At 38.8% G+C, this 13,414-nt stretch overlaps 1 protein-coding gene across 1 annotated transcript; it reads left to right on the forward strand.

Moving 5' to 3' along the window:
- The first annotated feature begins 161 nt into the window (after positions 1 to 161).
- cxcl14 (chemokine (C-X-C motif) ligand 14) lies at positions 162 to 11,977 on the forward strand. Its single transcript, XM_032527941.1, has 4 exons — positions 162 to 629; positions 2,626 to 2,731; positions 8,076 to 8,189; positions 9,811 to 11,977. Exons 1-4 carry the CDS (start codon positions 566 to 568, stop codon positions 9,824 to 9,826), a joined length of 300 nt encoding a protein of 99 aa, XP_032383832.1. The 5' UTR covers positions 162 to 565; the 3' UTR covers positions 9,827 to 11,977.
- The last annotated feature ends 1,437 nt before the right edge of the window (positions 11,978 to 13,414 follow it).

Raw genomic sequence — 13,414 nt, forward strand, 5'->3', positions numbered from 1 at the left:
GCTTAATCCCTTATCCTGGTTTCGTGCAACAGGCCCCGGGACAGAAGCCGAACGGTAACAGTGGGATGTCAACATGAACCGGCCAACACCGTCTACCAAATCAGACGTCACTCCACCCTCGTTTTCAAGCACACAATTTGTAGGCTATTTCTTCCTTCTCTCCCTCCCTTTCCATGTTCTCCACTTCTCCCTCGCAGGCCACAAGTGTTTGATTCGCTGTCTGGCCGTGCATATTAATGAGAAGGGGACAGCGGGCTGCTTTTTAAAAGAGCTGCTGGCGGACCCGCAGCAAGCGAGAGAGAGACCTAAACGACTGACTGGAGGTTCATCCAAGCGCTCGGGACGCACAGAGTTGCACAATCAGCGCTAGACTCAAAGGGACTCCAAAAACAGGAAACCCTCAGCGGCTCCTTCAGTTTTGCTCTCCAAACAGTCACTGCAAGTGGATTTTATTTGCACATCGAAAGACTTGTATTGACTTTTTTTTTTTCCCCGTGTGTTTTCGAGTGCTTGGATTTTTAGGAGCTGGTTTTAGAGAACTTTTTTCATTTTTATTTGTGAAGACATGCATCGGTGCTCAGCGGTGCTGCTTTTGTTAGTGGTGGCCTTATACGTCCTGAGTGCAGAAGGTAAACATAAAGGATTTCTATTTGTTCATTTTCTATTTGTTCATTTTCAGTTTGTAATTTTTGTGTGGCATCGAAGTGACAGTAATGTAACTAAATAACAAATATGCTGTAGGGTTTTTGACGCCCTATTTGCATTGTTATGTGTGCATGAAGGGAATTAAGTGTAAAATCAGTCTTTCCATCCAGAGGTTGAAACGTGAGTAGAGTTGATGCCAAAGATCCCCACATTCCTAGCACAGGTTGTGAAAAGAACAGCTTAGTTAAAGTGTCTCAGTGGTGTGTGTTGCCTGCTCACAAAATTACTCTGTTGGCATCACAAATATGCAACATGCTGCATGCATTTTACTGTAAATCCGATCTCATAACATTTAATCTACCACTTTTTTCATAACCTTATTTTATCCATAAACATTATGAATCAACTAAAACTCAAGTGTGATGACGAATACAACTGTAAAAATCTGATCTCATCATGAGCCCTTAAGTTAGCATTCACAAACATTTTTACACCCTGAACACCACTCTTGGACTCTGTGTGTCTGGTCTGGCAGTGCAAGGGAAGCTCACAATATGTAGCTGAAAAGAATTTAAGGCCAATACTCATTGGGCAATAAGGGATTTGGGGAATGAAGCATTGTTGTGAATAACAGATTTTATTAGGAACACATTGTACAGCACCAATCTAAAAGTTTAATTGTACCCAGTGGAAGACTTGTTTCTAAAAAAACTATATGTCTGTAAGCCAGGGGCATTGCTAGTCTTTATTAGCTATTTGAAAAGCACATATTGCTTAAATGTACTTACATAGCATCGTAGTTTGGGGCAAAAAAGGGGAAACCATCCACTTACATTCAGCTGTCAAAGTTGCTTACATTTTGAGATACAGTGTTTCATTATTGCCATCACCTAGATGGCATAATATACATGAGTAAACAGGTACATGCCTTTAGAAAGGAGACCCCATCTCTTCCCGTAGACTTAAGTGTTGAATCCCTTTACCCCCATCAAAACCCCCATCCCACCATATACATGAATACATTAACCTCAGAGCTTTTGTTGTCTGGTGTGTCTGTGCTGAATGTTGGCACCGTCACAGGGCTCGAAACAGATTTAGTGGCCGGCGGTGAGGACAGATAGCAGATGATGGATGAAGGAAACCTTGGACTATCCAGGTCGTCACCTCCCACCACAAATATACAACCCAGCAAAACTAAATTCCCTCTGCCTTTTTTCTGCCGCGTTAAGTCACAGCTGCTAGAAAACTAGACACCAAGAAGATGTTGGACTGAAACCGATAAATGTATAAAGTGTGACTGCATGTTGCTTCAGGTGCAGGCATCCATCCCTAATGGGGTTAGGTTAGTCTGATAGAAAAGCAGCATAAAAAAAGTGTGTTTTTTTCTGTTAAAGCCACAGGCTCTTTCTGCTTAACTTGAATCCTTTCAGTGTGAATTCATCAAATCATCTGAGCTGCATTGGATGAAATAGTAAATCAGTTTTTTTTTGCTGACGTGCAAATCTAAGTTTCCTAAGTAGCACACAACCTATGTTGAGGAGAAATGAAGCACATTTTTACATGCAAATTGACCCCCTCCACACACACACACACACACAAACACACTATTTTTCATTTATTTCTGTTTTCAGCTATAATTTATATCTTATTTTAAACATGTACTGTATTCTACAAATACATGAATTAAGGCGCTGACTGAAAGAAGCCGTGTTTGTAAAGCACGTGATGTTTCACCAGACTAAAATATTGGCTGTGATAATCCACCCGCATCAGTGTGCGATTTAAAAATTGAGGAGCCAATTTTGCTGTCAAATGTCACAAAGAATTAACATCGCTTTCACTTCAGTGTTCAGTGACTGAGACTAACTTCAATAATCTGTCACACAACACGATCAGTTTCCATTACTTTGAAATCCCCAGTATCGCAAGATCATTATGTAACTTTTGAGGATTTTTTGCATTTGTTTGGTTTCTCGACAGCCTACAAGTGCAGGTGCACCAGAAAAGGGCCGAAGATCCGATACAAGGATGTGCAGAAGCTGGAGATTAAACCCAAACACCCGTTCTGCCAGGAGAAGATGATATTGTGAGTGAGACTTTCATTGTCTTGTTTCTTTTCTTCATTCTTTTTTCCCAATTCTAGGTAACTTCATTGTATGTCCACTTCTGCCCTTTCCTTACTGGCTTTCTACCTCTTTTTCATTTCCTTTTTTTTTTACCCTATTTCCTCTGTCCTTCTCATCCTTTGTACGCTTTTTTTCCTTGATCCCTTCACCTTTTCCTAGGACCCATCTTTTCCTCTCCTTTCATTTACCCCTTTTTCTTATTTCCTCTCCTCTCCTCCCCTTTCTCTTTTACTTCTTCTTCCCTTATTTCTCCCTGTATTGGAATGCACTACAATATCACAGTATTTATATCCGCTTCACATACTGATAAACAACTGTGACGTTTCCCTGACCATAAACATATTTGGCCGCCGTCCAGGTATAATCAAAACATCCTGCCGTCTGCACTTAGGAGGAGTTACAGTGTGATGATTAACTGATGATTTAAAGGCACCCTGTAGCCAGGAGGGAGACATTATTTATTAGAATGGAAAGGTGGAGGGAAAAGAAACACCACTTTCCAGAACTTTCCAGAATTCCGGAACTGTAATTTTCTCTTGCGGGACTAATAAAGTATACATTATTATTACATTATTATTATTATTATTTCAAACACTTTCTACATGACAATCTAATAAAGGGTTGAGTTAGATGTTTTACACATATGTGCAACATCTGAGGCTACATTTACACTGCTTTGTTTTGGTTTTTAAGCGGAGTTTTGAGCCAAAAGCGATCTCCGTGCATATAAGAGTTTTTAGTTCCAGTAGAAGAACTAATATCCATTTTAACTAACACGCCCAAACCAATTGTCTCATGATCATTTTCGTACATTGGGCATGCGTGCAGGGTGAACAGCAAGCAGCATGCTGACTCCGTCCGTTGCCGGTAGTTGCCATGGTACCGTTAGTAGCTTAATCTCACGTCTCAACGTTGGCGTCAGTGTTGTGTTGCCAAAGGTTTCCGTTTGCAGCCGTTGAGACTGCAAAACAAACCCCGGAGATTCCAAACCAAAACGTAGCAGTAATATATGCGTCATTTTCACATGCATCTTTATTATATTACATCATACAAAAAATAACAAAGGTACTTTTATAGAAACAATGTACGTTTACCTATCATCCCAACAGTATTATATTTATATTATAACTTCCCAAACTGCAGTGTCAGTTACAGTTGAAGCTTGCTTTGTGAATTACAGTCTGTTTGATCTGTCCACCTACTCTCTCCCTCTCTATCTGACCTTTGACCCATAAAATCACAGCTAGAGCAAACAGACAGCTATTATGTTCAATTTGAGCCATCGTGGAATGCAGTAAGATAAATAGGCCTCTTCCTCTAAAGTGGTCTTAGTTATCACGTTACATGATCCAAACACACTCAAAGTATCCTGTGGCTCCTGGATAGCCAAACGACTTTGACTAAATAAACTTAGCACTTTAAACATTATATATGCGGTATGTAGTATGTATGTAGGTCAACTCGTGGAGACGAAGTCTCAGCAGCTAGAAATGTAAGCCATGATTTGTGTGTGGAATTCATTTGAAGATTCATGTCAAAGCTACATGAAGAGAAAGCAGATGGGGATGGGGATGTTATGTCAGCTTCCCTGGAGTCCGTTTTTGTTCAAGGCCCAATCTCTGCCGCCACCTGCTGGTACATAACATCGTGCAGCCAGTAACAGCAGTGAGAAAGTGATAATATGGACTTGACATATCGCATTTTAGGTTCAAAAATGCAAGTCAGTGCCATGTAAATCAATACATTTCAGAGTTAAGACCTGTTTTTTTAGGTGGAGGTTAGGCACATAGAGGTTATAATTAGAAAAGTCTCCAATGAATGAATGAATATAAACCAATGCAGTGTCCCCTTAAGAGATTGCCATGTCCAAACCCAACTGGCTCTGCTCTGAAGGCCAATCAAAACAGAAATAAGTGGACAGATATAAAAGCTATGCCATAGCAAATACACAGATATTTGTGCGTGCGTGTGCGTGTGTTAGGAAGTAGTTTAATCAGATTGCATGGATTGATCCTATAAATTTTAGTATTGTCAAAAGATAAGATAACTATTTTTAGATTGTGGATTGTAAGCGCACAAAACAAGCAATATGAAGATGCCGCTCTAGGAAGTTTTAATGTGCAGTTTTCACTATTTATTTATTTTACATTTTATTGTGAAAGGACTAATCGATTAATCAAACAAATAAGAGACAGATGGGGCAGCCTCTAGCTCACCCAGTAAGAGCGTTTGCCCCATGTTGGCTGAGCCCTTTGCTGCATTTCATCCCCCATCTCTCTTCCTTTCAAGTCTATCCACTGTCACTCATAATAGAGGGAAAAGCCCCAAAACATAATTTTTAAATAATTAAATAATAGACAGATTCATTTATAATGAATACAAATCATGGGCTGGAGTATCAAAGTTGATGCTTTATAACGGGCTACTATTATTAAAGTAAACAACCTTTAAAGTGACATAAGTTGATATAAAGTTTGAATCTTTTCGGTATAGAAGTTAGAACATTTACCGTGTTTCCAGCTAATTTAAATAGCTCACGTTATTGTGTGTTAACAGTTAATATTTTATGTGGCATTTTTCTTTTGTGAGGTGAAAATGTTCCACCAAAACAAGTTCCTTCCCGAGACCATTTTGCAGAGGCACAGTCGCTGCGTCCAGAACTTAGCGCCGCCTACAACGATTGTGATTGGTTCAAATAAATGCAAACGACCCAGAGCCTTTTTCTGCAGAGATTGGTCTGGTAATAGGAGACTAAATCATGAGTAATAATAAGCGTGTTTGTGTGAATGCAAAACAACACTCATGAGAAGTGCTAGAAGTGGTCTATTTCAGCTCTGAGGTCTGTGTCTGTGAGAGTGTGTGTTACCCAGCCACACAGCCATTATTTAAGGCTGCTCTATTAGCATGAGATGGGGGGCCACCGGCCGCTGGTGCCCAGTGAAAAACGAGCCTCAGCAGGTTCCGGAAAGCCACAGAAAGAAAGAGAGCATAGGAGAGAAATGATCGGGAGAGTCCTCCTCTGGCCTTTGTTGCAGCCGTTTGGCTTACAGCTCTCAATTTGGCATTCTGAGCGACCACTACTAAACTACACATATAAGCTAGGAGCCACAAAATGGCCCTGTTTCTCCTTTTTCTTTTCTTCCTCTCCATTTTCTTTTTTTTCTTCTTTTAGTCATTCAGTCTTTTATCTACTTTATATCTTTTTTCACCCGTTTTTTAATTCTTACTACTCATTATTTGTCTTATTGGTGCCCTTTATCAGGGTTTTTTTCTGATTTTCTTGCTGCCTCTCATCTTCTCCCTGTGTTGTAATACCTGTCTCAGTCGCATTCAGATCCTTAACTTAAGTAAAAGTATTAATGCCACACTATAAAAATACTCTATTACATGTAAAAGCCATGAATTTCAAATTTAGTAGAGTATTTTAGCAGTTGTTATATTCTCTTTAATGTATGTTTTTAATAGTTTTTAACTGCTCTTCAATTTTTAATGTAAAGCACTTTAAATTACCTTGTTGCTGAAATGTGCTAAAGAAATGAAGCTGCCTTGCCAATTCCCTTTTGCTCTTTGACCTCTCTCGCAGTATTTCCTTCCTCTCCCCGTGCTTATGAAACATTTTGCTTACCATGTTAGGGCCAGTGGCTGCACTTCAGCTGACCAGGTGAATGATAATGAAGAGGAACTAAAGCTCATATTAACACAGTAATTAGGTTCCTCTTCTGCTGAGCAGCCATGGATAAACTTTCAGGGTGTGTGTTTATAACTTCAGCATTGCTGATAAGAGTCCATTGGCATGCATGCATACAAAAGCAACTTCACTTTCTCTCTGTCAAACACACACTCAGAGCTCAGTTCTTCCATAACACGGCATGTACAGCAGCCCCTCAATAGCCACACAAAATGGCAACCGAATGAGCTGGAAAATAGATGCTAAACTCTTCAACCTAAATCCTTATACCAAATGAATGCCGTGTTTTTATTGAGAGTCAAGTCTTTTCTCTTCCAGTAAACTTATTTAGCATTCATGGTTTGGTGGGCCTTTGAGTGTGTCCCGGGATGGAGAGGCCCCATGGCATGCTGGGTGTTTTTCCCACATTTCCCTTGTTTGGCCTGAATATGCCACATGCAGGCAGACTGTCTCTACCGTTGCCTTAAGCAGAGAGTTACAGACAGACCAATTGATTCAATGAGCTTAGATGTCACATTGTTGAGTGGCAGCTCCATAATATTACTCCATTGCCAAGTAACTGGCCGCCCTGTGCAAGTTGATCCTTTGAATTGTGAGGGCCTTTAACTGTGGAAATGTTATTGAGAGAAGTTTAGAATAGCAGCTCAAATATGGGGCAAAAACATGTCAAAGGTGAAACAACTTGATTGTCTCTATTCAAGTTACTCAGACGGGCTTTCACAGAGTTTTCAACACCCCTAGCATTTTTACTTGATTCAGTTCTTTTGAATATACAAAAACCTTTAACTTTAAGTTGGCTCCTGTAGTTGTTCTCAACCTTCTCTTAAAACTAAGAACCAAATAAAGGTACAATTATCAGAGACACTGCAACACAGAGACAAGACGCAACGGACCGAGAGGGAATAAATATGATCAGTATTCTCTTTAACTTCACACTGCCAAAACAGACAAACAATAACCGTAGTGATAATGTTCATTATGTATAACATGGTTGTCTATTTCTCCAAACATATTGTTCAGCCTGATTAAACCATTTTAACCACCAATGACCGCACTCTAAATGTCAAATGTGTATTGCTTAATCTGTAAATTTTCTTCTCTAAATACTTCAGTAGCAAGCAGATTCTGATGCCACTGTATTATGAGTGAATATGTGACATTTTGGCCTGCTATAGTGTTATGTGGAGCACATTGGTGTTATTATTGTGTTGCTGTGAAACTTGTTTAAAAGATGGCCAACATGTGTAGCTGGGTTAGCACAGTTGGTAAAGCAGGCGCACGCATCTAGAGGTTTACTCCTCGACGCAGCGGCTGCGGTTTCAACTCCGACCTGCGGGTTTATGCTACCATAGACCGTTCATATTAACGGTCTATGTATGCTACATGTCATTCCTCCTGTTTTCATCTGTCCTGTGGAAATAAAGGCCTCAAATGCCCCCAAAAAAGATGGCTTACATGAAGCAACAGGAGTCTTTACCAACTTGAATGGAAGTGCAGGATATTATGAATGTTTTTTTTTTTTATTCTTATATTTTGATTTTACTTTCTAACATCTCCGGGGTTTATTTGTTTGTGTTGTTTTTGTTTTGTCTCCTCTTCTTTGCTCGCCCTCTCAGTGTGACGATGGAGAACGTGGCTCGGTTCAAAGGGCAGGAGTATTGTCTCCATCCCAAACTTCAGAGCACCAAGAACCTGGTCAAATGGTTCCGTATCTGGAAGGACAAGCACAGGTAATAATCTTTTAATTCCTCAGAAGGCTAGGCCCAAGACTACAAGAGGAAAATACAATTCTCATAGGCAAAAAGACAAAGGAGTGAATGAGTGGTGTTGTCCAAATATTCTCATAAATATTGTTGTGGCTGTCTTAGTTAGCTCTTGTCAGAATGCAGTCCACAAAAATACCTAATCCTGCTACAGATGAAAACACGTATTATTATTCAAAGTGGCTATAATCAATACTTACAATGGATCAAATAACTGTGTGTGAAATACGAGTGTCACTCTTAGTGACAAAAGCACAAACAGCATTCCCCCTGACTGTGCTGTTCCCCTCAGCTTTTCAGAGCTTTTCTAGTGTCTTTCTTTAGCGACTAGCTGGTAAATGTAGTGGAGCATTTATCAGCTAAATGGTTAAATAATTAGAGACCAAAAACAGAGCTGAAGTGGATTTTAAAGGCAACTTTCTGCTAACACATTCATCGTATCAACTTAAAACCATACCAATGTTGTTTTCACAGCTTGTTTCTGCTGCCCTTACACAGCCAGAGTTTATGTAATAAACACATTTAGCATGACACAAAACTAAAAGGCTCATAATTGATGTTAGCAACCTATGTATTCTCTCCTATTATAGTTCCCTTTTTGCTCCTCTAAGCACAACCATGATGCACACACCACACAACTTGCCTTTGTTATCGCTGACTCTGAGTTGTAGACCATGTCCGAGCACAGTGGCCTCTCTGGGAAGCTTTATTGATTTGTTTTCTTCCAATTTCTACTCTCAACATCCCTCCACCATGTGGAGAGGTCAGAGTCAGCCACAGACAAAAAGCTCTGTGAAGACGGCAGAGATTCAGTACAAGAGAACATTTCCACGGGGACTCTGTGGGTCATATGAGGTTTAAATCTATGTCCTTCCACTTAAGTCACTTTTCAGCTTCTGGAGCTTCTCCCGGCACTGTTGGAAAGTGCGATTGTAGCCGTGTGAGGACAGCAGTTCAGAGACCTGTTGGTAGACCTTCTCATTCTTTGTTGCCCCATCTAGCTCTCACTGGATCCACTCATCCGCAACCAGACACAAAAAAGTCTTTACGTCCTCAGTTGACCACAGCATAGTTCTGCGGCTTGCTACAACCAAAAATATAAATATATATAAAGTCCTGTAATTAGTGCAGAGAATAGCTAAAAATCTCATGATGTTAAACTATTTAAAAATGGTATGTTTGTTCAGGACACTCCGCACTCTTGTCTGCTGATGACGCAATGATTAGCAACGATTCTCTCCGACCAATCAGCAATCTGCAGGTTTTCACGTCACCTTTTGGTATCGACTCTGCTCGCCTGGAACCTCGACTGAGGTAGTACTAAAGTACCTGTTAGCAGGTACCAGGGGCTTTTTTTCGTAATGGAAAACCAAAAAAGGCGAGTCGAGTAGGTACCATGCAGTGGAAAACCACCTGCACATTACATCTACAAAGCCAACAAATGAAATATAAGAAACTGAGACTAAAGAAAAACACCTTGGAGGAGGCTAGTGATGCTGGCAGAAGGTAGTCACATGTGTCAATCTTGAATAAAAGTTTGAAATCACAGAAAACGTTAACCCGATTGCTTTTTTGCTTTTTTTTTCAGGGTGTATGAAGCCTAAACCTTCAGCTACACAGCACACATGGACCAAGTGAGACAAGATAAAAGCAACAACACCACCAGGACTGTTTTTGCAAAGTACAAGATGTAATCTACAATAAAACTGTAGTTCTTCCCTCTTCTGCCTGAGATCTGTCGAGCACATTACAAGATATTTTGAGTTTGTATATATAAGCTGGTGGGCTCGTTTTAGTTGGCCATCACCGTAGTTACAGTCACTCATCACCTCTGTCTTTACAGCTGTAGTTGTCAAATAGTGGACGAGACACCACCCTCTGTGTTCAAACAGTTGTAGGTTTGTTCAGTTGTTACTTAAAGAGACTTCTCTTTTGCTGTTAGGCTTCTTTCAAAGTGAAGACTTTGTATTTTTGAAGAAATTGGCAAAACTTCCTTTGAAAAACACAGTGTGGGTGTTTCAGTTGTTAAGATTTTCACTACTCTGTATTCGGTATGACAGGTACAACATTCGTGCAGACAACATTTAGAATCTGATTACATGTGTTTTAGAGTCAAAATGTAGTGATAAAGTTTCTCGATGAATCTGATACTATATTTGCAGAGGAGAGGCCGTCAGTGTGCGATCACATATAATACAAAATTTGCTTGTTCAGTCAGATAGAGGAGATCTACCACAGTGTGTATGTTTACCATGTCCATGCTAGTCATATGTATCAAACAAACACATTACTCTGCAGCACCTATTTGGTTAAATATTATCTAATTGATTGGCAGGGTGTAGTTTCAGCAGTTATTAAAGAATACAAATTGTTAATTTTGTGCCATGCCTATGTACAGTACAGCCTGTGGACGGGAGTTAATTAAAAAACAAGATTAGAAAATACACTAAGAAAGCAAGACTGTCTGCAGTTTACATCATCAAAGCTCTATCTGTTATATATTTTTTACTGGTTGAAAGATTTGTTAGTCAAACCTCTTGGAGTAAGTGTGTTATTAGGCAATATATCATACAAACTGCCTACATAAGCACGGAATTGTGCCACTTATGATACCATCCTTAAAGATTAAGGCTGGTGATGTTCTTCATTTTTGTAAATGTTAATATATATCCCATGAAAATATTGGAAATCAACAATGTGTTACTTCCCAAATTCCCAAAACTGTCTGTGGCACCCAGCACTAAACTCCCTAAAACAGATGGGCACTGTAGTTTTTAGCAAGCCCCACTCCAACAGGAGTAAGGAGTGCATTTGCTGGAAATATTTTCTGCTGCGGATTAATACACAATTGGCGCTCAACTGAGTATTTACTGTGGCACAACAGTGACTCCAAATAAATGACAGTGACCATGTTTATGGTGATAAAGAACCATATCACCCAGTACAACAGTGAGGCTCATTGATGTGTTTTTAATATTCTGTTGACAACAATAGTACAGTTTTTTCATGGGATTTGTTAACATAAGAAAAATACTGAATATAATCCAAAAATATATGAACTGTTTCATTGTTTTATGTAAATAAGCTTTGGACCAGTGTATGAGATTTTACATTTTTAAACTTGAAAGGGGACAAATTGCCTGAATACTTTACCAGTCTAAATTACACCTAATGTCCATATACAAAACAACATTCAAATAGCATATATTTAAATATATGTAGGCATTTCATTTTTGCATATGATAATTTTACGGTCTCTTACAATCCTACATGGATGATGGTACTCTGCTCTTTTACGATCGTATCTCTCCTCAAGTAGATCTCCTGAACAACACTATCAAATGTGTTATTATTCTGTATGCTGTGGATACACTTGGTAATAATGGCTGTTGGGTGTTGTTTTGTTGCCACCACACAGAAATCTCACACACACATTTCTGCATTTACACAAAACATATTTCCTTTGCCTTTTGAAGAATGTGCATTATTCTTGTTTTATATCTTATATACAAAAAAATATATATAAATAAGCATTTTGTAAATGGACCAGTATAGCCTATATGTTTGTGAGAGTGACTTTACCTTAAAATGTTATAGTGTTGTGTATATAACTGCATTACAGTTGTTTTTGCTATTTAAATCTTTGGTTTGGTAACAGATATTGGGAGGGGGAGTGTTTGGAGCGGCCCACCAAACAAAGTTAAACATTCCATTGAGTGTAAAACGATAAACACAGCAATAAAGTATATAGAGCAGCTTGTGTTTGCATTTGATTCACTGTATTAACTTTTCTAATGTAAATTTTATAAAGAGGAAAGAGCTCTTTCAAATTAAAGTGCTGTGAGATAAGCAGCCCACCAGGTGGCGTTATAAACCATATGATGTTTTAGGTGAAGCACTGCAGACGGTAACATAATGGATGTTAACCATACAGGGATAGTTTACCTGTAAATATTTTAGCAGATGGGGTTGGGACACATATACATTATTGTGCATACTTGCATGTACAGAAAGACACTAATTACAACAATATCTTTATTCAAACATTACATTTATGTTGAGTCATAGACTGGTACACAACAATGGTTTCTCAAAGAATATTAAAAGTATATAAATGGGTACATGAAAAATAAAAAGTTTATGCCAATATTAGGAATAACTTTAATGTATCTGACTATGTCTACACAAAACCAGTGCCAGTTGGGATGACAGGGGCCTCTGATGCGGGTGTACTGGAGACTTGATAACTCTCATCAGGTATAACAATATACTAAAGTAATAAAGCAAAGGACCCCTGATCCTTAATGTACACAATGTATCTAGAACTGCAATAACATGTAAAGCTTAAAGAATTTACTGTTACGAACTGTAACTTTCAGGATATTGTTAATACATTTACCTTACTAACTATTTCATAAAAAAGTATATAAAAACGCTATCTGCTGATAAACACAATACAGATGAAAGCTTCTAAAGAAGCAGGTTAGGGGACATTAAAGATTGCCTTAAATGGAAACACTCAAGTAAAGCACAGTAATACACTTAGTAACTTTTACTAGTGCTGTTTGTACCAAAGCTTTTGAATATCACCAAGGGATTAACAAAGTCTTATCTGTATCCAATATAATATATCATAATCTGTTTATTTTGTGTTATTCATCTGAATCTGCAAAGTAACTAAAGGTATCAAATAAATACTAGTGGAGTAAAAAGTCTAACATTTGCCTCAGTAGTGTAGTGGAGTAAAAGTATAAAGTAAACAATATGGAAATACTCAAGTAAAGTTGCCTACTTTAAAATTGTACATCAGTAGGCTACGTAGGCCTATAACTACTTCTATGTTCTCTATATAACTTGTGACATAGACACAATGTTGGTTAAACTGTCAATAAAAGAGACAAAAAAAGAAGCACAGATAAATGAAAACCACAGCTTTGTTTGTATGATTTAGCTAAAGTCAGCTGTCTCTGCCTGTCTGCCGTCTGCAAGGAGGGGTCAGTGTCACTCCCCTATGTAAGTCGAGTGGCGATTTGAGTCGCGCATGCTCAGATGTAAACGGTTTACGGCATAACGTGTCATACCCGATAAGAGTCGAGTCCAGACCGGCTCTGGTCGAGTGCAGATGTGAGTTGCGCATGCTCAGATTTAAACGATTTACATCATAACATGTCATACTGAAATTTGTGAAATCC

Source organism: Etheostoma spectabile, chromosome 10 (genome assembly GCF_008692095.1).
Source record: "Etheostoma spectabile isolate EspeVRDwgs_2016 chromosome 10, UIUC_Espe_1.0, whole genome shotgun sequence".
Lineage (NCBI taxonomy): Eukaryota > Metazoa > Chordata > Actinopteri > Perciformes > Percidae > Etheostoma > Etheostoma spectabile.